Source organism: Fukomys damarensis, unplaced genomic scaffold (assembly GCF_012274545.1).
Source record: "Fukomys damarensis isolate Sample0158 unplaced genomic scaffold, DMR_v1.0_HiC HiC_scaffold_32, whole genome shotgun sequence".
NCBI classification, from domain to species: Eukaryota; Metazoa; Chordata; class Mammalia; order Rodentia; family Bathyergidae; genus Fukomys; species Fukomys damarensis.
In genome coordinates, this window is record NW_022900944.1 from 43,499,453 (window position 1) to 43,521,013 (window position 21,561).

General features: G+C 49.2%; 1 protein-coding gene across 1 annotated transcript in view; it reads left to right on the top strand.

The window, feature by feature from the left end:
- The first annotated feature begins 3,839 nt into the window (after nucleotides 1–3,839).
- Gan (gigaxonin) overlaps nucleotides 3,840–21,561 on the top strand; it is a 25,428-nt gene continuing 7,706 nt past the window's right edge. The window contains exons 1-9 of the mRNA XM_010609439.1: nucleotides 3,840–4,037; nucleotides 8,133–8,247; nucleotides 10,411–10,761; nucleotides 12,567–12,784; nucleotides 12,995–13,116; nucleotides 16,886–16,998; nucleotides 17,827–17,976; nucleotides 18,887–19,023; nucleotides 19,250–19,378. Of these exons, the coding sequence (XP_010607741.1) occupies nucleotides 8,206–8,247; nucleotides 10,411–10,761; nucleotides 12,567–12,784; nucleotides 12,995–13,116; nucleotides 16,886–16,998; nucleotides 17,827–17,976; nucleotides 18,887–19,023; nucleotides 19,250–19,378 (1,262 nt within the window). The 5' untranslated portion in view covers nucleotides 3,840–4,037; nucleotides 8,133–8,205. The remainder of the gene's footprint in view (nucleotides 4,038–8,132; nucleotides 8,248–10,410; nucleotides 10,762–12,566; nucleotides 12,785–12,994; nucleotides 13,117–16,885; nucleotides 16,999–17,826; nucleotides 17,977–18,886; nucleotides 19,024–19,249; nucleotides 19,379–21,561) is intronic.

The window sequence follows — 21,561 nt, forward strand, 5'->3', positions numbered from 1 at the left end:
GGCCCTGGGGGACGTGAGAGGCAGACACAGGCCAGAGTCCTGTGGTCACTGTGCCTTCAGTCACAGTGTCTGGGACCGAAGAGATGCAGCTCTCAGATCACAGCCTACCTGCTTCTGTTTACAAATGAGAAAACAGCATTGGAGAGGGAGAGAAATGTCCTGCCCTAGATACTGCAACCAGGAACGAACGTGGCAGTCCTGGGTATTTATATCTGAACACCTGAGGCCCACTTTTATAATACTTCCAGTTATTTATATATTTTTTTTCAGAGAGTATTTACGAAATTCTCAAACTGCTGTTGCATTTTCTAGGAGTTTGTAAGTTGATATCACATAATAATACTTTGTTTTTTGTTTGTTTGTTTTTGGTACTGGGGATCGAACTCGGTTCCTTGTGCTTGCAAGGCAGGCGGTGGAACCACTGAGCTAAATCCCCAGCCAACATCACATAATAATAAAAGCAAGGATAGTGTGACTTTGGACAAATTTACATGTGCTCCCACAGCTTTTCCTGCAGTTGGCTGGAGAGCATAGAAAGAGCAGTAGGATGGGGCTGGGGATTTAGCTCAGCGGATCGGTGGCCTGCCTTGCAAGCGCGCAAGGACCCGAGTTCGATCCCTGGTACCAAAAAAAAAAAAAAAAAAAAGAAAGAGCAGTAGGTTTATAATGTGTAGGCTAACTTGAGAACCAGTTGGCCAGTTATTAGTCCTGTCTCTCAGCACCACCACCCTTCAGTACAGTTCACTGAATTCTCAGTTATACGAGTCAGGGACAGAAATGATTGAAAAATGAGAAGACTCTAGATGTAAAAGAGGAAATCTAAGAAAGTGCTGGAGCCCGACTCGTGAGGACAGTTCATTGGCAAGGATATTGAAGGAAAGAAAGGTACAACATTGGAGCAAAAACTAAAGGCATGTAGAGATGTAAGCTGGGGAGTTGGAGAACAGGACAGTGAACATAAGACGAGTTCACGGGGTGCTAACCTAGAATTGAGGGCAGGATGTGCCTGCGAATGACAGGAGGCCATGGAGCAGGACTGCTCTGCAGTAGATCCGAGTGGCTCTTCCTTTGGGTGGGAAGGATGGAGGCCCGCCTTCCTCTTTGACACACGATCATCCAGCCTGGGGTGGCCAGTATGATCAAGTTATTTGTCACCTATCCATTGATGACGTAATTATAGACAGCAAGTCTGTGAGGGTTTAGGAACTCTTTCAACAACATGCCACAGTAATTTAAGTCTGCTGAATCTGGGGATAAAAACCACCAGAAGGTGGGCCATACCTGTAATCCCAGCACTCTGGGAGGCTGGGGCAGGAGGATCACAAATTCAAGTAGCCTGAACTACGTAATGAGACCCAGACTCAAAATAAAAAATAAGGGCTGAATATGTAGCTCAGTACAAAGGCCCTGGTTTCAACCCCCCAGGACCACCATCACTACCAAAACAGACAGAAAATTGGGGCCTATATTTCTTCTGTTTTTATTTCATTTTTCTAGTAGTTAATTTTTATTACATTTTACAGGGTAACCATCTGAATGGGCTTAGAAATACAAAACAGCACAGATCATTTGAGAGGTACCTGTTAAGCCCTGGCTGCTCAAACAGCCTGGAGACCAGGTTCTTGGTGTCCCTGGAAAGCCTGTTACTGGTGCAGACGCTCAGGCCCTCTGGCCCCCGAGTGGGTCCACATCACTTGGGTGAGGAGCCCTGGGGCTCCGTCCTTTCAGCATCAGACAGATCCGGTTACTCAGAAGTTCTGCTCCTTACTGGGTCTGTTCGGCTTCATGTGCCTCGGGTCATCAGGAGGAAAGTCCGATTTAAAGGCTTCTCTCCACTCAGGGCTATTTCACAAATAATTGTTGAGCATCACCTATTCTTTGTAAGCTGCTGGGCTACATTGCAGGGCTGCAGGGATGAAGCGGGCTCCCCTCGTGGGGTGTGGAGTGCAGCGCAGAAACCCGTGCCGAGGACAGACGTTCCCGGGACGCAGACAGCACAAGGTGCATTCGCCACGGCAAGATGAGGGTGGCAGTGCTGCCAGGCAGGACGGGGTGATCCGAGAACGCTGTACTTACGGACACTGGCATGGGACTGGTCTTCAAGGGGGGTCTGCAAATCTAAGCCATGCTTAGTTATTTAGCTTCCGGCTTGTAGGACCCTGCATGTATGATTCATCTTTCCATGGCTTGGGGAGACACTCATGTTTTGTGGAAGTCTGAAGGGATCTGTGCTCATACTTAGGCTGGCCTTTTTTCTGTCCTCTTGGCCCTTATCTGAATTGTCCTAGCTGCTTAGAAATAGCTACAGTTTAGAAGGGACCCTCTCTGTGAAAACATGACAGTAAGGACCCCTTAAAAACAGGTGCAGTCACCGGTCAAAAATAAACAGGGAAGCAGTGGCAGGTCCCTGGTAGCCCCGTTCTCCAGTAGCCCGGCTCCTTGCATCCTGCTGCCGGCTGCAGGACACGCACAGGCACAGCCTACCGGTTTGAACGTGGATTGCGTTAAAGTAGGGAAAAGTCTTAATCTCGTTGAAGCTTCCCAGCCTCAGCGTGGTCGTTAACTGTGTCCACCTGAGTCAGAAACACCCGGCTAACTTGGATCGGCATAGCTCTGGGTGCGGCTGAAGGGATTTTACTGAAGACCCGGAGGGCTTGAGGAAGAAAGACAGGAAGACTCGCATCTGTCTCTTCGGAGGAGCTCAGCTTGGACGCCGTCACCTGGCTTGCACTGCAGGCCCCTCGGCCTCCTGGTATAGTCTTGCGTGGGACTCTACCGTGGGCGCCGGGCCTGGGCTGGATCCTTAGATCTCCAGTGGGCAGACAGCCCTTCTGCACTTTCCCTCACCTGACTGTAGCGGCCATTGTGAGCTGGTCTTGTAAATACTTATATATTTAGGTGGTTTTTTTGTTTGTTGTTGTTTTGAGTCAGGGTCGTGCCCTATAGTTCAGGATGTTCTTGAGCTCACTGTGTAGCCCAGGCTGGCCTGAAAGTCACAGCAATCCCCCTGCCTCAGCCTCCTGAGGGCTGGAATTACATTTTCTTATTTATTTGTATATGTTGCGTTACATCTGTTTCTCTAGTAAGCACTGACTGACACATTCAGTGTATCTTTAAACAGGGCAGTGCTGGGCTAGGGATTTAGTTCAGCGGTGCTTCGCCTGTCTTGCAAGCATAAGGTCCTGAGTTCGATCCCCTATATCCCCCCCCCAAAAAAAAAAATATATATATATATAGCCCAGTGCTACATCAGCCAAATCTAGTCAGGAGAGAGAAACCACACAGGTAAACAAAGGACATTTACCCTGAGAGTAATGAGGGGTTGACTAGTAAGCAATAAAGAAAACTGTATAAACTGTAGAGCTGGCAGCCACCACCCAGGGCTGACCGAGCCGGGCACCCTGTGGCTCCCTGAATGGTGAGCTGGCTGGCAGTCTGCCCTCCAAGGGGCTGAGAGTGCTTCCAGGGAGGTAGCTGAGGGGTTCTGGGTGAATGGCCTCGTCCTGCCCAGAGTTTGTGATCGGAAGAGAAACCTGTGCCAGAGCCCACACGGCTGCTAGACAGGGAGTTCTGTCCGGTGCGCTCTGCTGAAAACATGGTGCCACTTGGCTAAGGAAAATTATTAAACGGCTTATACCCATTTCACAGAGCAAGAGAAAGGGTGGATTGGGAGCCAAGAGGTAATACATTAATAATAAGCACGGTGGCTAAGTACAAACAGTCACGATATCCTGAGGTGTCGCGAGCCGTGACGTCCGAATCCTGCCAGCAGGTCCTACACCTGAAAGGACGAGGACAGAGAGACGGGAGGCACTTTTCTTCTCATGGTCCTTGCTTTATTTATTACAGAACCTCTTCCTTTTATACTCTCCCGGGAGCGAGAGTACCGCCCACACATTCCAGAAGAAAACCGTTACAGTTGCTAGGCAACAGATCAGACCCCCAGCTGAACTAGCCCGTTGCTATGGGCGACGGCACGTCCACACGGCTCGGGTGAATCACAGGTCAACATGGCTGCGCTCTCCATACTGAGGAAGGTGTGCCTGCTGCCAGAAAGATTATACAATGCATTTAAAGCCAGCGATTAAGGGTTTGGGTGTTACTCTTACCCCGTGTACTATAGGGAACGGGAAGGGGGTGTTGCCAGAATCCGCGCTGGGTCCTGGCCTGCTGTGAGCCTCCACGGCACAAGGCGAATTAAAGAACAGACAGTAAACGAGACTTAGATTGAAGAAGCTGGGTCCTGGGACCTGAGCAGTGCTGCTGGAGGCGGCAAAGAGAGAGGCCCCCGGCGCACCCGGTGTTTATTAACACCATCGTGGGAGGGGATGGCGAGCCGGGTGTGCTTAGAAGGCATCTAGTGAGATACTGCCGAGCACCTGGCCTCATGGCACCAGGCAGGCTGTTGGGGTGAAAGCACTGCTTATCTTGCTTGGATAGAACAAACCAGTACTTGGATCAGGTGCAATTAACAAGCAACCCGTCGGGTCAGTGAGAAGGCGTAATTCAGGGCGCAGGATTTAAGTGGGGTCACACTGACCTCAGCTGCGCGTAACTCAGCAGAGCCCTGCTACTCACAGACCAAGGACTTAGGCCTCAGTGACCGCCATTAGCAATACTCGCCCAACTCTGCTGCTGATGTGCTCGTGAGTCACAGAAGGCTTCGGTCTGACTCCTGAGAAAAAACAATGTAGCTGAATTAGGGAAGGCAAGAAGCGGGTGCCACTCACAGCCCGCTAGCATTGGGCAGGGATGCCTGTTGAGGTGTACTGTTGTCTCTCTAAGGATTGCCAGGACTGTTTTCTTCATGGATAAGCTATAGGGTGTAACAAGTGGAAATAAAGTCCCTTTGGAGTAAAACCTTTAGTTCATTAGCAACCACAGAAGCAGGTATAGAAGACTTCACATGATAGGGAGAAGACAGAGTTAGCTGTCGGATACCTCTTCCCCTTCAGACACACCGTGCTCTGCCTTCCTAAAGATCCTCAGCACCTCCTCCCAGCACAGACCACCTGCCCGCCCGCCCCTCGTGCTGCTGCATAGCTGCTCTCCCAGCCCATTGCTTCTGTTCTGGCTTGCATCTTTTTAGTCTCTAAAACCTTCTGCCTTCTTGATTTACCCCTCTGGTTGATTGGGCCACACTTAAATTGCTTTACAAGTTTGTATAGCTGGCACTATTTTTGGGTCTCGTATATCCTGATATTTTGCTGGTAATTTGGCAGGTTATCAAAGATATCAGCTGAAAATAATTCTTCTCCAGAACTTTGAGGTCATCTCCCCATTTTTCCTTCCTTCCATCTACAGGTAGGAAGCCATTCTGACTCCTGTTCTCTCAGTGTAACCTGATTCCTTTGGGAAAGCTCAAGAACTATCCCTTGTGTCCAGGACCCCGTGGTACCTGCATGGTGTGTTTTGGAGCCAGTCTGCCCCCCCGTGCCTGCCTCTGTAGCATCTCTTTTTGATAGAGATGTTCCTGTCTCTAGATGTTCAGCCTTCTTAACTGATTTTCGGAGTTTTCTTAACTTACCTCTCCTATTTTCTACCTTTGTCATTTTCCTCTCTTTTCTAGGTTTCCTTAACTTTTTTTTGGTACCAAGGATCGAATTTGGCACCTTGTGCTTACAAGGCAGGTGTCAGAACCAGTGAGCTAAATCCCCCCCGGCCTAGATTTCCTTAACTTTTCATTTGACCTTACATTTAAAAAATGTTTGTATGCAGTCTTTAAAATCTTCTTCTTGTTCTGTGATTGGTCCTTTGCGTGGCCTTCTGTTTTTGTTTCATGAGCACAGTATCCCCGCTTTTCTGTCTGGGAGTATTAATGAGGTTTTCTTTTTCTCTTGACTTTTCATTTTGGCATGATCTTCACTCCCTACAAATTGCCCTTTTTTATGAGTCTTGTTTCTGTCTTTTTTTCTTTCTTCGATGTCTTGTGAGTCCCATTCGCTCAGTTTAGAGTGGGGATTGGAAGGACGTAAACAGTACGTCCCCCTAAGCCCCCTAAAAAGTGTTTGTGGGTGTGTGAAGGTCCTGACGGTGTCTGCCTTCCGGGAGGCTGGATGGCATCTGGAGAGTCTGGGCCCCGGCAGCCTGTGCTCACCCGGAGTATATTCCATTTCCTGCACGTGCTGTGAGAGAGGAAGCTGGCACCCATGGGTGAGCTTGCTGCCCGTGGCCCTCGGTTTCGTGATGGAACTGGCTCGTCTTCCTGCGGCAGATTAGGCCTATACTCCTGGGCTGGTCAGATCGTCCAGAAGAGTCATCAGGACTTCGGTCTTGCTCTGGGTACTTTAAGAGCTGAGCTGGAGGAAATGCTACAACACACTTGCCCTTGAAAGTGCCTGTCATAGTACAAGTCCCTTGTCCTCAGGCAAAACCGTGGGGGAACTGCAGACAGGTGGGAGGAGGGTCTGGGATAGCTGTTTCCTGGTCTGTTGACCAGCCAGCTTTTGGCTGGCCCTTCCCACTCTGCCCAGCTGCTCTGTACCTCCATTTCCTGGGGGGTCTCCGAGGCGACTTACACTTTGTGTCGAGTTTATGAAGTTTTGTTAATATTATCTCCTGGTCTCTGTTTCACTGTACCAAAGGTCTGATTTGTTGTTGTTTGTTTTTGAGTCAAGGCCTCACTGTGTTCCAGGCTGCCCTGGAACTCACTGTGTAGCCCAGCGTGGCCTTGCACTTGTGGGCCTCTCACTTCAGCCTCCCTCCCGAGTGCTGGGATTGCAGGCTACACTGCCACACCTGGCTGAAAATTCTGAGTCTTTACTGGCTTTGTTGTAGAAGTCTGGATGCAAAGGATGAATGTAAATGTCTGTTTCTGAGATGTTCTCCCTGTAACTACTGCTACTTAGATATCAGCATTTGAAAGTTCTTTACTGTTCTTAGAAAGCATGGTTATTAGATGCAGTTAACATAATGCCATTTTTGAGGTTTTATAGAATTCATAGTAACAGTGTGTTTCAAAGTTACTTTTTAAATTGCACTTAAACTTTCTTTAAAAAAGCTTTAAATTTTCTTAGTAAAGAATATCAAGCTGGGCGTGGTGGCGCACACCTGTAATCGAGCGCTTCGGAGGCTGAGGCAGCAGGATCCCTGTGAGTTTGAGACCAGCCTGGGCTACGTAGTGAGTTCCAGGTCAGTCTCAACTACATAGTGAGACCCTGTCTCAAACAAAACAAAACAAAACAAACAAGCAAAAAGAAGAGTATCAAGAATATCTTTTAGGCCTTGTGTGAGGTGTAGGTTCTTAAGACGCAGGAAGCAGTGACTGTGAAAAATTGCTCTTTGGATGGTTCATTGCCTTTACAAGGGTGTGAAGTGTGGCAGATGATAAATATCCAGAATGTATTAAGAACTCTTACCCTTAATCTAGAACATTTAGGAAAAGAAAGAGCGACCTGAACAGGCCTGCACAGACACGCGTCCACGGCGCCATGCCGGGGTGGCAGCGGGCGGCAGCGTCCGTGAGGCCCGTCCTCTCTCAGGCTGACCGCATCGCCGTGCATGGATGCTTGGGGCCGCAGATGCTCTGCATGTGGCAGCGGGCCGCCGCGTGGAGAACGTCAGTCTCCTCAGCCGCAGTGGAGGAGGCCGTGGTACAGGGGGAGCCACGCGGAACGTGGAGTAGCGTACAGCGCATGGCGGAGCCGGGGATAGGCGCGCTTCTGTGGTCTGACAACCTCATGTTTATCACGTGGGTCTTATTTCATGGATGTGGCCAGAAAGAGGAAGCCAGGGAAAGTGAAGCATAGGATTTTGGTTACACCTCCTCGGAGGACCTTGCAGTTACAAGCAGAGTGTTGGTGCCTTGCTTTGGGTAGTGGGTGTGGGAGTCCTTGTTTCACTTTTGCAAATAATTAGATAACTAGACACACAGAACCGCGGATGTTGGTCCTCCGGCTGTTTTGCCTTTTTTTGTTTGTTTTTTAAGAAGTAACGTTTTGAACATTGGAACAAGTGTTTTAGAGTTGAAAGCTATGAAAATATGTTGATCTAAAATAAAGTTAAACTACATTTTCTAGATGGAGGTGCATATACTGCTAAGTGTCATATACTTTGTAAAGTATCGAGGGCATAGATATTTATAGCTGTTTCCGTTCTTTCATAGAAATTTTACATTTTTTCCCCTTTCTTAGGACAAAGTTAAACTATAATCCTCCAAAAGATGATGGATCCACTTATAAGATTGAACTTGAAGGGATATCGGTGATGGTTATGAGAGAGATCCTGGATTACATCTTCAGTGGGCAGGTACGACATGCGGAGGAGGCCTGGGGAGAGGCTTCTGAGCTGGCTGTGCTATCCGGCGGTGACCCGTTTGTGCATCTTGTCACCGTGGGCCAGGACTGGGGCCCCTCCTGGTCGTGCACCCCACACGTGTTCTTCCGGGCAAGAGCAGCACACAGAGTAAAACTGACCCAAACCCGAACCTGGGCTTTGCCATGCTGGGCTCTGCCCTCTGTCCTGAAACACGGTGAAGGGCGGGGGGTGAGCCCCTCTCCAGAGGCTTCCTTTGAGTTTGCTTTTGCCTATTGGAGCCGGTCTGGCTTTGTGTCCATCTGTGGAGAACACGTTCTGTCTCCGTGGCGGGGAGAAGAGCTTCTCTGGGCTTGGGCTTGCTTTGTGGGGTGCCAGGTCCCTAGCAGGCCGTGTGGGTCATTCCCAGAAGGGGATTCACAGAGATGACAGACACTCTTGTAGTTGTGGCGCCTCGGTCCTCTTGCCTCTGTGGCTCCACCAGCCCTGGCCCACCCTGCCCTTTCTTCCGTATTTCCTTTTCTGTCTGTACCCGTGTGTATTTCTGCAGACGTACTGATGCGCAGGACAGCAGTGATGAGTGACCAGACTTCCGTCTTTTCCTCTGCCCCCCCACTGCCAGCCCAGTTACTGGCTCACACCCTAGGATGGGACTCTTGAGCAGAAGAACCTTACGTGTGGGAGGGACCTGGCTTTCTCACAGGAGAGGTTGACGTATCATATCTGGCTGTGTGAGAGTGTGCTTCAATGCCACTCGTGCTGAGATCATGTCCCCTGCCCGCCTCTGGTCCTTCGTCAGTCCTGTGTTGCTTTACTTTTCTGTAAGGGCTGTTTCTCCTATGTATTTCTTAAGGATGCTAAGTGTGTTCAGTCTGTCCAGAGTTAAGCCCAGTGGTTCTTGTCTTTTTGCATTGTGTTCCTTCAAACACTAGGCACAGAGAGAGACGAAGAGGGAGGGGAGGGAGGGAGGGAATGTAAAGGCTCACGACACTCCCACAGCACAAACCCAGGCGCGCCCGGCCTCCTGCCTGGCTCACCAGGTCCCCTGGGCAGCAGTTCATGGCCATGGAGGTGGTGAGCCAGTGAGAGGTGAGAGCCTTGTCAGGGCCAAGCTAGGCTCGAGGCAGCTGGGACTGTCCCCAGTTCAAATTTAAAACATGGCTGCAGTGTAAGCTGCAGCGAGCTCCTGAGCTGGGAGTTGAGTTTTATTGAGATGCAGTCCATTGTCTTCTCACTTTACTGTGTTTGAGTAGTCTACGGCTGTCTGCTGTCTTGTGGCTAAATTTCAGATGCACGTAAATGGGAAGTTTTGCTTGCTCTGTACACTGCTTTCCAGTTTGGTCGCTCACTCTCTGAGGCAGTTGGCAATTGCAGGGTTTTATTTCCTCCCCGGTGTGAAATGTGTAGAATGTGGTAAGGAGTGCGTGCTGTCCTCTCCGAGTTCTCTCCTCTGTGTCCCCAGCGGAGGGAAGCCCCCTCGCTCTGGGCGCTCACCTGTGATTGGCACTGTTCAGTGGCCCCCATCTCCTCCTTGCTTTGTGGTCCCACGGAGAAACTGGGAAGTGGGTAGAGAGAGGGGTGTCAGTAAGAAAACTGAAGAAAATTAAGCATTCATAATGAAGGGGAAAATCCGTCCTATTAGGGATTTGTACCAAAAGGTGGTCTTGAGTCCTGATTGTGTCCGTGGCATTGGGGACATTTGCGGACTGAGAACGAGGCTTCTCGGTGAGCGGACTCCTTGCCTTCAGTTTGACGTGCCAGAGCGTAGCACAAGGGCGAGCTTAGTGTGCTTGGAGGCCCCACTGTTCGTATTTAAGGCGCCACCTGAGGTTTCCCACAGAGGGCAGAGCTTCCCTTTCCCTGTGCATCCCATCGGGTCACAGACGTGAACCTGTGGACAGTTTGCCTGCGTGGTTAGGGGTTGTCCCCCCAGCCCATTGAGGGAGCTCCCGGGTAAAGCTCCCGGGGCTGATCTGCTTGTGGGGTGGGAGGTTCCTTAGGGACTGCATGCTCCGAGGTGGGACTGTCAGACACTGCCAGTGTCCCACACCTCTGACCTCCAAGACAGGAAGCGTCCTGTGGTTCAGCCTAAGAGATGCGTGGCTTGGGTTTTAAGTCCGTCCAGTCCAGCAGGAAGTGTTTCTGGTCCTCCCACAGATCAGGCTGAATGAAGATACGATCCAGGACGTGGTGCAGGCGGCAGACCTGCTGCTGCTCACGGACCTCAAGGCTCTGTGCTGTGAGTTCCTAGAGGGCTGCATTGCCGCGGAGAACTGCATCGGCATCCGGGACTTTGCCCTGCACTACTGCCTGCACCACGTCCACTACCTGGCCACCGAGTACCTGGAGACTCACTTCCGGGACGTCAGCAGCACCGAGGAATTCCTGGAGCTGAGTCCTCAGAAGCTCAAAGAAGTGATTTCTCTTGAGAAGTTGAATGTTGGCAATGAAAGATATGTGTTTGAAGCAGTAATCCGATGGATAGCGCACGACACAGAAGTCAGAAAGGTACTGTCATTTACAACATGGTCTCACATTGCCTTTTTGTTTATTTTTAACCCAGATAATAGCATTGTGACCTAACAGATACCTGGAAGACATCCTCCCAACTGTGACTAAGGTGATCTTTCTGACCAGCTGCAAAGGAATGTACTGCCTGTTGAACGTCACATTTTAATAGGAAAACACACTTCAGGCTTAAGCTGGTGGTTACAGAATTGCTTTCTTCACCTTTGTGTTCAGCACCCGTCCTGTCTCCTGCATCCCTGGGCGGCCCTTGCAGGACCCTGGGGCCCTCGGAGCGCAGCAGAGGGCGGGGCGGAGGCGAGAGGGCTCTGGTGCCACCTAGCCCTCAAGTGACCGCTGGGGAAAGAGGGTGTGAGCAGCAGTCGCTAGCTAGATCCACTCTGGGCAGGCACCGGGGAGGCAGCAGGAGCAGGGGACTCACCCTCCAGGCTGCTCTTTCTAAAGACAAGACCGGCTCCCGTCGCTCATTACAGTGGAACACACACGTTAGGCTGGTTTCAGAGGGTGCCTTTCCAGTCGCATATTGATCTGCTACTTGTTCTGGTAACTGTTGACTGAAGTTCGGCTGATAATCGTGTCCTGTTTTAAATTTGTAGTCTTAGTTTGAGTTTTGTGGTGGTCGGGTGAGTTAGGAAAGGGGAGACGGTAGGCTCTGGTGTGCCCTGCTCACTGAGACCACAGGAAACGCCGCTCCCGGCCAGAGCCTGTTCCTCAGGGATGAGGATGCTTGAGGGGAGCTGGTTGCCAGGGAAACCAGGCTGTTCTCTGTCCTCCGGTTAATCTGAGCCTCATGCCATGAAGACTGTTGGCGTGTATTTCTCAGAGCATGGAAGAGTGGGCCTTAAAGTGATGCTTCACATCTGTAGGAAATCTCCTGAGTATACCACCTAGTGAGCCAGCCGTTTAAATATTTCACCTTACGCACGAGACCGCCTTGTCGTTCGGTTCCAACACAGTGATTGACAGCAGAAGTGTGTGACTCATAATTTACATATTAGTTACTCTTGGAAGTGACTGATATAGGAACAGTTAGTACTCACATTTATGTGGTACTGAGCTATTGTCATATGCAGTATTCTGTAAACGTGGTTTAACTTGACATATCCAGATACAGTACCTGAAATAAAGGAAATTATACTCTGTTCACCTATTGGAAGGGGAACCCTTTCCAAGAGGGCTGCCTGAACTGGGAACGGTGGCTCACACCTGCAATCCCAGCTACTGACGAGGCTGAGGCAGGAGGATGGCAAGTTCAAGTCAAGCCTGGGTAACTTAGATCCTGTCTCAGAGTAAAAATAAATAAATTAGAAAAAAAGGGGGCTTGGGATGTGCCTCGGTATTCCCTAGGTTCAGTCCCCGGTACCCCCCCAAAAAAAAAAAAAAAGGAAGAAACCATGGTGTTATTCAGGTATAAATTTGAACTGATGATTTTTTTAAACTAAACTTTGGTTTTTTGAGATAGCATTTCGCTCTATAGTCCAGGCTGTCCTTGCACTCACTGTGTAGCCCAGGTTGGCCTCAAATTGCCAGCGATCCTCCTGCCTCAGCCTCCTGAGTGCTGGGATTGCAGCATGTGCTATCTTGCTCAGCAAAAATTAAACTGTTAACCGCCTAGGCTCTGGGAGGTAGAAAAGAAGGGGCTGGTGATGCCTATCTGAGCAGTACTGGCACCGGCCACTTGCCTGAACATCAGTCCTTACTGTTGTAGCTTTCCACAGGTGGGACAGCGTGTCCTGAAAACCCGGCCTGACACCCTCCATTGTCCCGTCCTTCCTGTCCCACTACAGGCCCACATGAAGGACGTCATGTCGGCACTGTGGGTCTCCGGGCTGGACTCCAGCTACTTACGGGAACAGATGCTGAACGAACCGTTGGTACGAGAAATCGTCAAAGAGTGCAGCAATATCCCGCTCAGCCAGCCGCAGCAGGGAGAGGCCATGCTGGCGAGCTTTAAGCCGCGGGGCTACTCCGAATGCATCGTGACTGTCGGTGGGGAGGAAAGAGTGTAAGTGCAGGCGGAGTGCTTTGAAAAGCCGTGTGTGGGAGGCCGGAGTTCCATGAGAACCGGAGTTCAGAATGTTTTTCACGATCTGAAGCCTAACGGCAGTCAGCTTTCTGTAATATCTTGAACGTTCTTTAGGACACTCAAACTGGTGATGTCTACTGTAAGCAGAACCCTAAACACTAAGCACGAATCATTTACTTCTCTCTCTAGCTCCCGGAAACCCACGGCAGCGATGCGGTGCATGTGCCCCCTCTATGACCCTAATCGGCAGCTTTGGATCGAACTGGCGCCTCTGAGCATGCCCAGAATCAACCACGGCGTTCTCTCGGCAGGTACCGTGCTGTGTGAAGTTCATCTGCACCCAGGGCCAAGGGATATGCAGCTTCAGGGTCCCACAGAGATGGAGAACGCTTTCAAGATAAAGCCTAACTGTCAGTGTGGGTCCAGCTTTGGAGAGGGGTTGGAAAAGAGCCCCCCTGGTCAGGTCTGGCGTTGCACCACCTGTACGGAGAGGTGGAGCCGTGGTGAACGGAATCATCATGCACTGCGAACATGTATTCATAAAAGCTTCAAACATTAAAAACAAGAAGCAGGGCAGAGCAGGGGCAGGTCCCTCGGTGAGAAGAGCTGTGGTGCTCCCGGAGGCCTTTTGGAGTTCATGCTGTGTAGGATCGCTGCCCAGTTGTATAAAGTATGTTGTGTAAAAGCAGACATTTCTTATGAGACCTTAGAGAAATACTCACGAATGCTTTTGTTTGCAAATAGTTTGGTTCACAAACAAGCATTTGGCCAAATTTTGTTTTTGTTTGTAAACTCTGCGTCAGGTGACGAATACAACCACCGCCATCTTTTCTGCACAAGCACATTAAACGTGGCCATTTTCCCAGAGTCATGGAACACATTAAGTTCATGAGCCGAGGTAGCACCATACTTAAATTAGCAGTGGCTTAAAGTTATTTTACTACAGACATTTGTTTTATTTAACCTTCCCAAGTTTGAAGATTGTTCCAGATTATTCAGAGCTCTCCCTTTAGGAGAGATTGATTGATGTCTTTCCACTGCTCACTGCCTCTGTCTTCACCTGGACTCTGGCTGGGTTCACTCACCAGGTGCCTTTTCACATAATTCTAGATAATGTCAGCAGTCCTTCTGGAATTCTTATTCATTTGTCTCTGCTTGTCCACTAACATTACCTTTAAAATTTTTAAAGCTATACCATACCCTGCCATAAAAGATGGCTAAGCCAGGTAGAATGGCACACACTGTAATCCCAGCACTATGGGAGCCTGAGGCAGGAAGATTGCAAGTTCAAGACCAGCCTAGGCAACCTAGTGACTTAGTGAGACCCTGCTCAAAATAAAACATAAAAAGGGCTGGGGATGTAACTCAGTGCAAAGGCCCAGGGTTTAATCCCCAGTACCAGGAAAAAGAAAAAAATGTGGTTTCCCCCCATCATAGGCATACATGCCCATAATTTCACTCATGCACACCTGTCACAGGTGTTTCCATGTCACTAATCCTTGAAGATTTTCTGGGTGGAATGGTATTTCAGAAACTAAACTAAAGAGAATGATTGTATACAGTTGTATTGATTGATGCTGAAATGATTGACTTGTTTCCTTTGTTTCTCTAGTCTACTGTATTTTTCTCTTTTCTTGCCTTTTAGAAGAATTTATTTTGACTTTTTTTTGAGACAGGGTCTCACTATGTAGTTAACACTGACCTGGGACACACTATGCAGCCCCCAGGCTGGTCTCAAACTCACAGTGATCCTCCTGCCTCAGCCTCCTGAGTGCTGAGATTACAGGCGTATGCTGCCACGACCCCCAGCTCTAGTCCAGGGTTTTTTTTGTTTGTTTTTTTTTTTTTTTGAGACAGGGTCTCACTATGTAGTTAACACTGACCTGGGACACACTATGCAGCCCCCAGGCTGGTCTCAAACTCACAGTGATCCTCCTGCCTCAGCCTCCTGAGTGCTGAGATTACAGGCGTATGCTGCCACGCCCATCTATTTTGACTTTTTAAAATCTTTTGATTTTTTTCTTCTCTTCTAATTGGAAGTTATGTTCTTATTTACATTAAAAATGTTTCCGTCTTCTTGTTTACCTTAGAAATTACAGCCCGTGTCTTAAGTTAAAAGTGTAGAGTGAATTAGTACGTTATTCTTCCAGGTATTGCTTCTTTTTCGCATTCCGCAGTCTTACAATAATGTTGAATACGTGATTATTGACACATACGTGGTAGATGTATTTTTGATTTGTGTTTTGTCTTAGTGATAGACAGTGCTTGTTTGGATTTACCACTTTCTTTCTTCTTCCTCCTTTTTACAACCAGAATTTCTACATAGGATCGTTTATCCTTTTGAATTTCCTTTGATGGAAAATTCTCAGATTTGACTGCAGGCATCATTATTTTGCTTCTTCTGAAGAATAGTTTTGCTGGGTATAGAATTTTTAGGTTACTGTTTCTTTTCATCACCTTTAAAGATGTCTTTTCACTTATTTAAGTCAATTATCAATCTAAAAAATCATTGTTTTCTCTGGGGTATATTTAAGATTTTTTTTCCTCTACCAATTTATTACAGTGTGTCTACTTTCATTAAAATTGTATCATATTGGGCTGGGAATTCAAGCTCAAGTTTGATTCCCGGTACCAAAAAAATAATTATATCATGTGGGTGTTTTTGGCGCTTTGACTCTGCGGGGCTTGGGTTTTATCCATTCTGGATAATTTGCACCCATTTTATCTTCACAGATTGGCTCTGCTGCCCTACTCTCTCCCTCTGCTGCCCTACTCTCTCTCCCTCTGCTCTTGAAAGTAACATCAAACACTGCCAGGCCTGTTTACCCTCCACCCCCTCGTCCTGTCTTCCTTGTGTTGCTTTCATCCTTTTTGTGTATTTGTAGACTTTTTATCTTTGTGTTGCTGTATGCTGCCTTCTTGATGACTGCTTTTTACTTATCCTCAGTAAATGCTGTCTTTATTTTTTTAGTTTCATACTTTCTCTTTGAATCTTTTGAAAATCTGCTGTTATTTCTGTAGGCCCATGTTTCCTACAGTTGCCAAGTTTTCTTTTACTTTTGCAATGTGAAAGGAATCGTCGTTTTGTCACCTTTCCGGTTATGCCAACTTGTAACCTCTGGCAGTACTGCTTCTGCTGTCTTATTTGTCTTCGTAGAACCTTGTTTTTTGGTATGTCTGAGTATATTGCCCAGATGCCAGCATTTTATTTAAAGTTATTTGCAGTAATAATTGATGAATTAAACTCTTAGAATGTTGACTGTAAAACTTGGGTGATGGAACTTTCTTGTGCAGAAGTTTTGTACTTGTTTCTGCCAGTCCCCTGAAAGCACTGCTAATTGGTGTTACTATAAATCCAACTCAAGGGTTGAGATTTCCTAGACAAGCAAGGAGCTTTAAATCACCACTGCTGATAGCTGGCCCATGTCCTGAGCATAGAACTTAGGAGCAGATTTCCTGCCAGAAGCTGCTTCTAAGGGTCTGTGGCTAAAATTTTTCATCCCTGGAACAAAAGGTACAAACTTCCCCAAGTGGCAGGTGCCTTCCAGGCAGAGTGGTTGCCCGCTTGGCAACCTCTCCAGAGGTCCCCCCTTTCCCTTCAGTTTTTCCTTATTGTCCTGTTGGCATCTTCTCTTCTAAGACTATTATAAAAAATATTTTATTCAGCCAGTTAGTAGCTTTTTGCAGAACAACCAGTCTACCATTACAGCCAGCTCTTGGATTTTGTTTTGAATTGAAGTGGGGAAGGTTTTGGCCCGGGGTCAGAAGCCGCATGAGAATCGCGGGCCTGGGGATTAGAATAGAGCACCTGAGATGACCTGGAGCTGCCCAGTGGTGGGGGGGTGTCTCCTTCCCGTCACGCTGTAGGGGTGCGGATCCCCTCAGACACTGCTGAGCAGAGCAGAGCAGAGTGGCCCGAGTGACTCCTGGATTTGGCTCTGTCACCAAGGAGCAGATGAAATAGGAGAGGCCCCGAGTCCAAGACGACATTGTTAGGTGGGAGGAGGTTCTACAGATGCTGCGTGCCCGTGCTGGGGACTTGGTTTCAAGGTGTTTGTGTGTCTCTTCTGGTTTTTGCAGAAGGATTTTTGTTTGTATTCGGGGGCCAAGATGAAAATAAGCAGACGCTGAGCTCGGGAGAGAAGTACGATCCAGATGCAAATATGTGGACTGCGCTGCCACCCATGAATGAGGTAAAGCACATGCTTGTTTCTGTTTGATTGCCTCTCTTGTCCGTGGCACTTGGGTTTTATGTTGGGAAGAGGAGGTGGCCGGGTCCTCACACCTGCTGTCCTGCCGCACTCCTGCTGTCCCTTGTCCTGAGCCTTCTGGCCGCCCTGCAGCTTCTTGGAGCAGGGCCCCCACTCGCACTTGGGCCTTTCCTGTCTGCCAGGGCGCCTCCCTCCCGCCTCCACTCTCCGTCCTGCCCCTTGTACGCGGGTCCTCGCGGATGCCATGGAGGCTCCGAAGGAGGGAATGACACCTGTCCCGCTCGGTTTCATTTCCTTGCTGGAACAGTGCCTGGCACGTACGTGAACTGAGTGAAAAGTTGTTGCCCAGTGAATACCGAAGACCTCAGGCTTCTGTGGTCCCAGACTCCTGCCCTGACGGCGGCCTCCCACTGCCTCCCGGCCACGGAGAGTCTACCCTTCTGGGGTCTTTCTTGTCTGTCCAACATGGGCTGGGAAGCCTGACGGACAGCTGTTGCTGTATGAAGGCAGTTTCGTTATGGCAGTTATTACCTAAGAGGGTGCTTTGCTTTCTGGGGAACTAGAGTGGTTTAACAAGTGGTGATCCCACTGATAAATTCACCGTGCATTTTACTCCCTTCTCTAAGATATGCCTGTCCTTGGCTCGCTCTGTTGTGCCAGATGTGTGAGGTACTGGGAGAGCTGGGAATACAAGAAAGTGTCCCAGGCGAATCAGTCCCTTGCTGGAACCCTGGAATGAACCGGTAGCTGTGTGCTATCACATACAGAAGTAGCAGCTGTCGTGTACAGAGAACTTTGATATCTTTTCAGGCAAGACACAACTTCGGCATTGTGGAAATAGACGGAACGCTGTACATTTTGGGAGGGGAGGATGGGGACAAGGAGCTGATCTCCATGGAATGTTACGACATCTATTCTAAAACCTGGACGAAGCAACCTGATTTGACCATGGTTAGAAAGGTGAGGGCTATAGCTTCCTGTGACCACTTTGTTTACAAGTTGAAATTGGTTTTTTGGTACCAGGGATCAAACTCAAGACCTGCACTTTTAAGGCAGGCATGGTGCTATTGAGCTACCTCCTCAGCCCTGTTTCTTCGTTTCTTAAATATGCCTTTCATACCACAAAGTATGAAGAGAATGGTGCAGGAGGATTCTGTCTTCCTTAGTAGCTTGCCTTCACAGTGAGCAGCCACGCAGCGGGACAGGAGCCGGTGCGCGCACCTCGCTTGATCAGTGCTTTGCAGATGCTTAGAGTCAGGGAGCGGCCAGAGCTCCCCACCTGCCTCTCAGTCACAGCGTCCAGGGCCCTGGAGCACAGCCTGTGTGCGTCTGTGCTCTGGTAGTGCAGGCAGGGAGTTGGGCAGCAGGACAGCTTGGTGAGTGGCCCAGGTGAGGTGCATCTTCAGGCAGCGAGCGGATGTTCTCGTGTGACCTCACGGTGTGTGCCCTTTCCCCAAAGTTACTGTGATAGAGAGCGACTCGCTCCAGAACTGGTGAAAGAATAGAAAGTGGAAAGCCCTCTCTTTTATTTTTTCCTTTCCATGCAGGGGATTCCCCCTGGGGCTTTGTCCAAGCTAGGCAAGCGCTTGATCACCCCCCAAGCCCTGGAAAGCTCCTGTAAAAAGTACAGTCACCAACCTGCCTTGCCTGAATGGAGACTAGAGCTCCTTCTCTGTCCTGCGGTGCGGGATTGGCAAGCACTGCACTTTACTGTTAGGAATCCTGGGGCTGAGCGAGGACCTCGGCTGCAAGCCCACACCTAGAAGTCAGCCCCTTTCTCGCATAACTTCATGCGCTCTCCCGACAAACTAGTGCCTGTCTGTCTATATAGCTTTAATAACGGTGCCTTTCCCCACTATTTTCCTCTCAGATTGGCTGTTATGCAGCTATGAAAAAGAAAATCTACGCCATGGGTGGAGGGTCCTATGGAAAGCTGTTTGAGTCCGTGGAGTGTTACGACCCCAGGACCCAGCAGTGGACTGCCATCTGCCCCCTGAAAGAGAGGAGGTGAGAGAAGGTGGGGTAGGCGGGGCTTCCCTTCTGCCGCTGGGTCTGAGTCCTCAACCTGGCCTTGCTCCCCCTCCCAGAGTGACCTTTTTGTGGCCTGGCGCTTCCCAGACTGGGGGCCCCGTGTGCAAGCAGCGCCAGGTGCTGCGTTAAAGCGAGCCCCGGAGGCATCAGGGAGGCAGGCCTTGAGCTTAGCCCACACCTACTGTGCTGTGTGGCCTTTCAGGTTTGGCGCTGTGGCCTGCGGGGTTGCCATGGAGCTGTACGTGTTCGGAGGCGTCCGAAGTCGTGAGGATATCCAGGTTAACGAGATGGTCACCTGCAAGTCAGAATTCTACCACGATGAGTTTAAAAGGTAATCAGGAGGGGTGTCCTATAGCTTTCGCAGTTTTTCCTTTATACTTCAGGGTCATGATTTAGTTTTTTTAAAGTTTGGTTCCAAGTTCCTCCATCGAACTATTCAGCAGCTGTGTCCCTCCATATCAGGTATTTAGTCAGTGACTTCAGAGATATTGGTAACTTAAAAACCTTGAAAACACCTTTCTAAAATGTAGAGCAAACATCAACTTGCTGTTACGTGGCTTTTAGGAGAAAGCTTAGACTCCTTAATGTAGCATGTATGGGCCTTTTGTGATGTGACCTTCATCTACTTTTTCTGCTACTGTCCAGCCCAGATGCTTCACGCTGAGACATTTTCCATCCCTCGCCTCCAGATATTTGTGATAATCTCAGCCCAGTGCTTGTGTGCTATTCCTGTTGCCTAAAATTCCCCTTGCTCCTGTTCATCCTGGGAATTTGGCCTCATCCAAAACTCTGGAGAAAGCCTTTTCCCGCCAGCTAGTGTGCTCTGTCACGGTGTTCACACATCTTTCTCAGGTTAACCGTGAGTGTTAACCGTAGTCACCTTCAGGGCAAGACCCAGGCACTCAGGTCTGCGTGCTGCTCCGGGCCCTGGGCCTGGCCGTGTCCGACTCTCCATTCGGTCCACTGAGTGAATGAGGATTGGCGGCTCAGCTCCTGACTCACCTGACAAGCCACCCTGTCCCTCTGTAGGGCAGGTGTTGGCTTCGCAGTGTCACCCGGCCCCTCCCTGCCCCTCACACCTTTCACTGTCCCTGTCCCTGTCTCTCAGCCATCTGCAGCTCGGGCTCAGGTACAGGTGTTGTTGGAGTAGTTCCCTCTTGTTTCCAGGAGGGGGCGCCGTGACATAATGTTTACTTTCCTGTTCCTGTATTTCAGATTAGGGCGATGGACAGTTCCCAAAACGTGGGAAGTACTGCTATATTTCTGTATTTTAAATCGAGGATGTTTGCATAGCCCTTTTCCCAGGCCTAGAGGTGGATTCTCTTAGGAAAAGTTATTAGGCAGAGTATGCAAGCAATTTAGAAGATCGTTTGTTGTGGGCTCCCGGCTCGCTGACATGCTGTGAGAGGTGCACGTGCGGACTCCCGCGTGAGTGTCGAGACCACCTGTACAAGTCCATTACCAGCTTACAGCCTGCGAGCTTTGAGTAAGATGTTGCTACGAACCTTTTTCATTATGACAGAATTGCTAGCCGTAGCTCACTTGCTGGAAAAGTCGAGTTTGCTTGTGCTGGTCCACTTCCTGTCCCTGTTCTCATTGTGTGGGACTTAAGTCTGGCTGTAAGATGGATATCAGACCCATTATGTTCCCAATCTGTTTGTAGTTCACTAGCTTTGGATATTACTGTTGCTATCACTTGCTCTAAATTCATTATTATTAAACATGACAGTGTCGTTCCTTATTGCTATTTAAAAACACTTCCAAATAAGATTCATACACCCTCAGCAGCCTCATTTCTGGACAGTGCAGTGTTGGTTTATGAATAGAGTGAAGAACGCGAGGCCTCTTGGTATAGCACGGGGGCTGCTCTGTGTAGCGCGCTGAGCGGAGCGGGGCGCCAGTGCCGTGCTCAGCTCACGGACTCAGTCGTCAGAGCAGCTCTCCGGGGCAGCGCTCTTCTCGGTCCTCTCATCGGAGGACACCGCAGCCCTGAGGTCAGGCCTCCTCCCCATGCCCCACCAGATCGGCTTCCTGTAACACCTCCAGAAAAAAGAACACATAGGAAGGAGTGAGCACTTCGTCTCCTGAGAGATCATGTGTCCCCTGATGTGTGCTGTTTGCATAGTGTAGAAACCGTTGCCAAACGAGCAATCTGGATTAGATTGGAGCCCATTTAGATTGTTTTTAAGCAATCTTTTGTCTTTCCTGTCTTTGTGCTCTATTTTTAGGTTAAAACTTTCCTGGAAAGGTGCCCTGTCATTTTCTGTGTTTCTGAATAAAAACAAAACTGTTAGGAAGAATGCAAAGAAATTGCCATAAATTATGACTGGGTCACGGTGACCACGCCTGCCTCTCTGTTTCTGTGTCCCTGTCCTGTCAGTGACACCGCTGTCCTCCAGCTCCTCCGCAGCAGCCTCTCAGCTTTTGTACTAAATCTTTCCCCACAGCCTTCACTGCCTGGAGCTGAGCCTGGTGCCCCCCTCCCCCTCCGTGTCTCTCTCTCTCTCTCTCTCT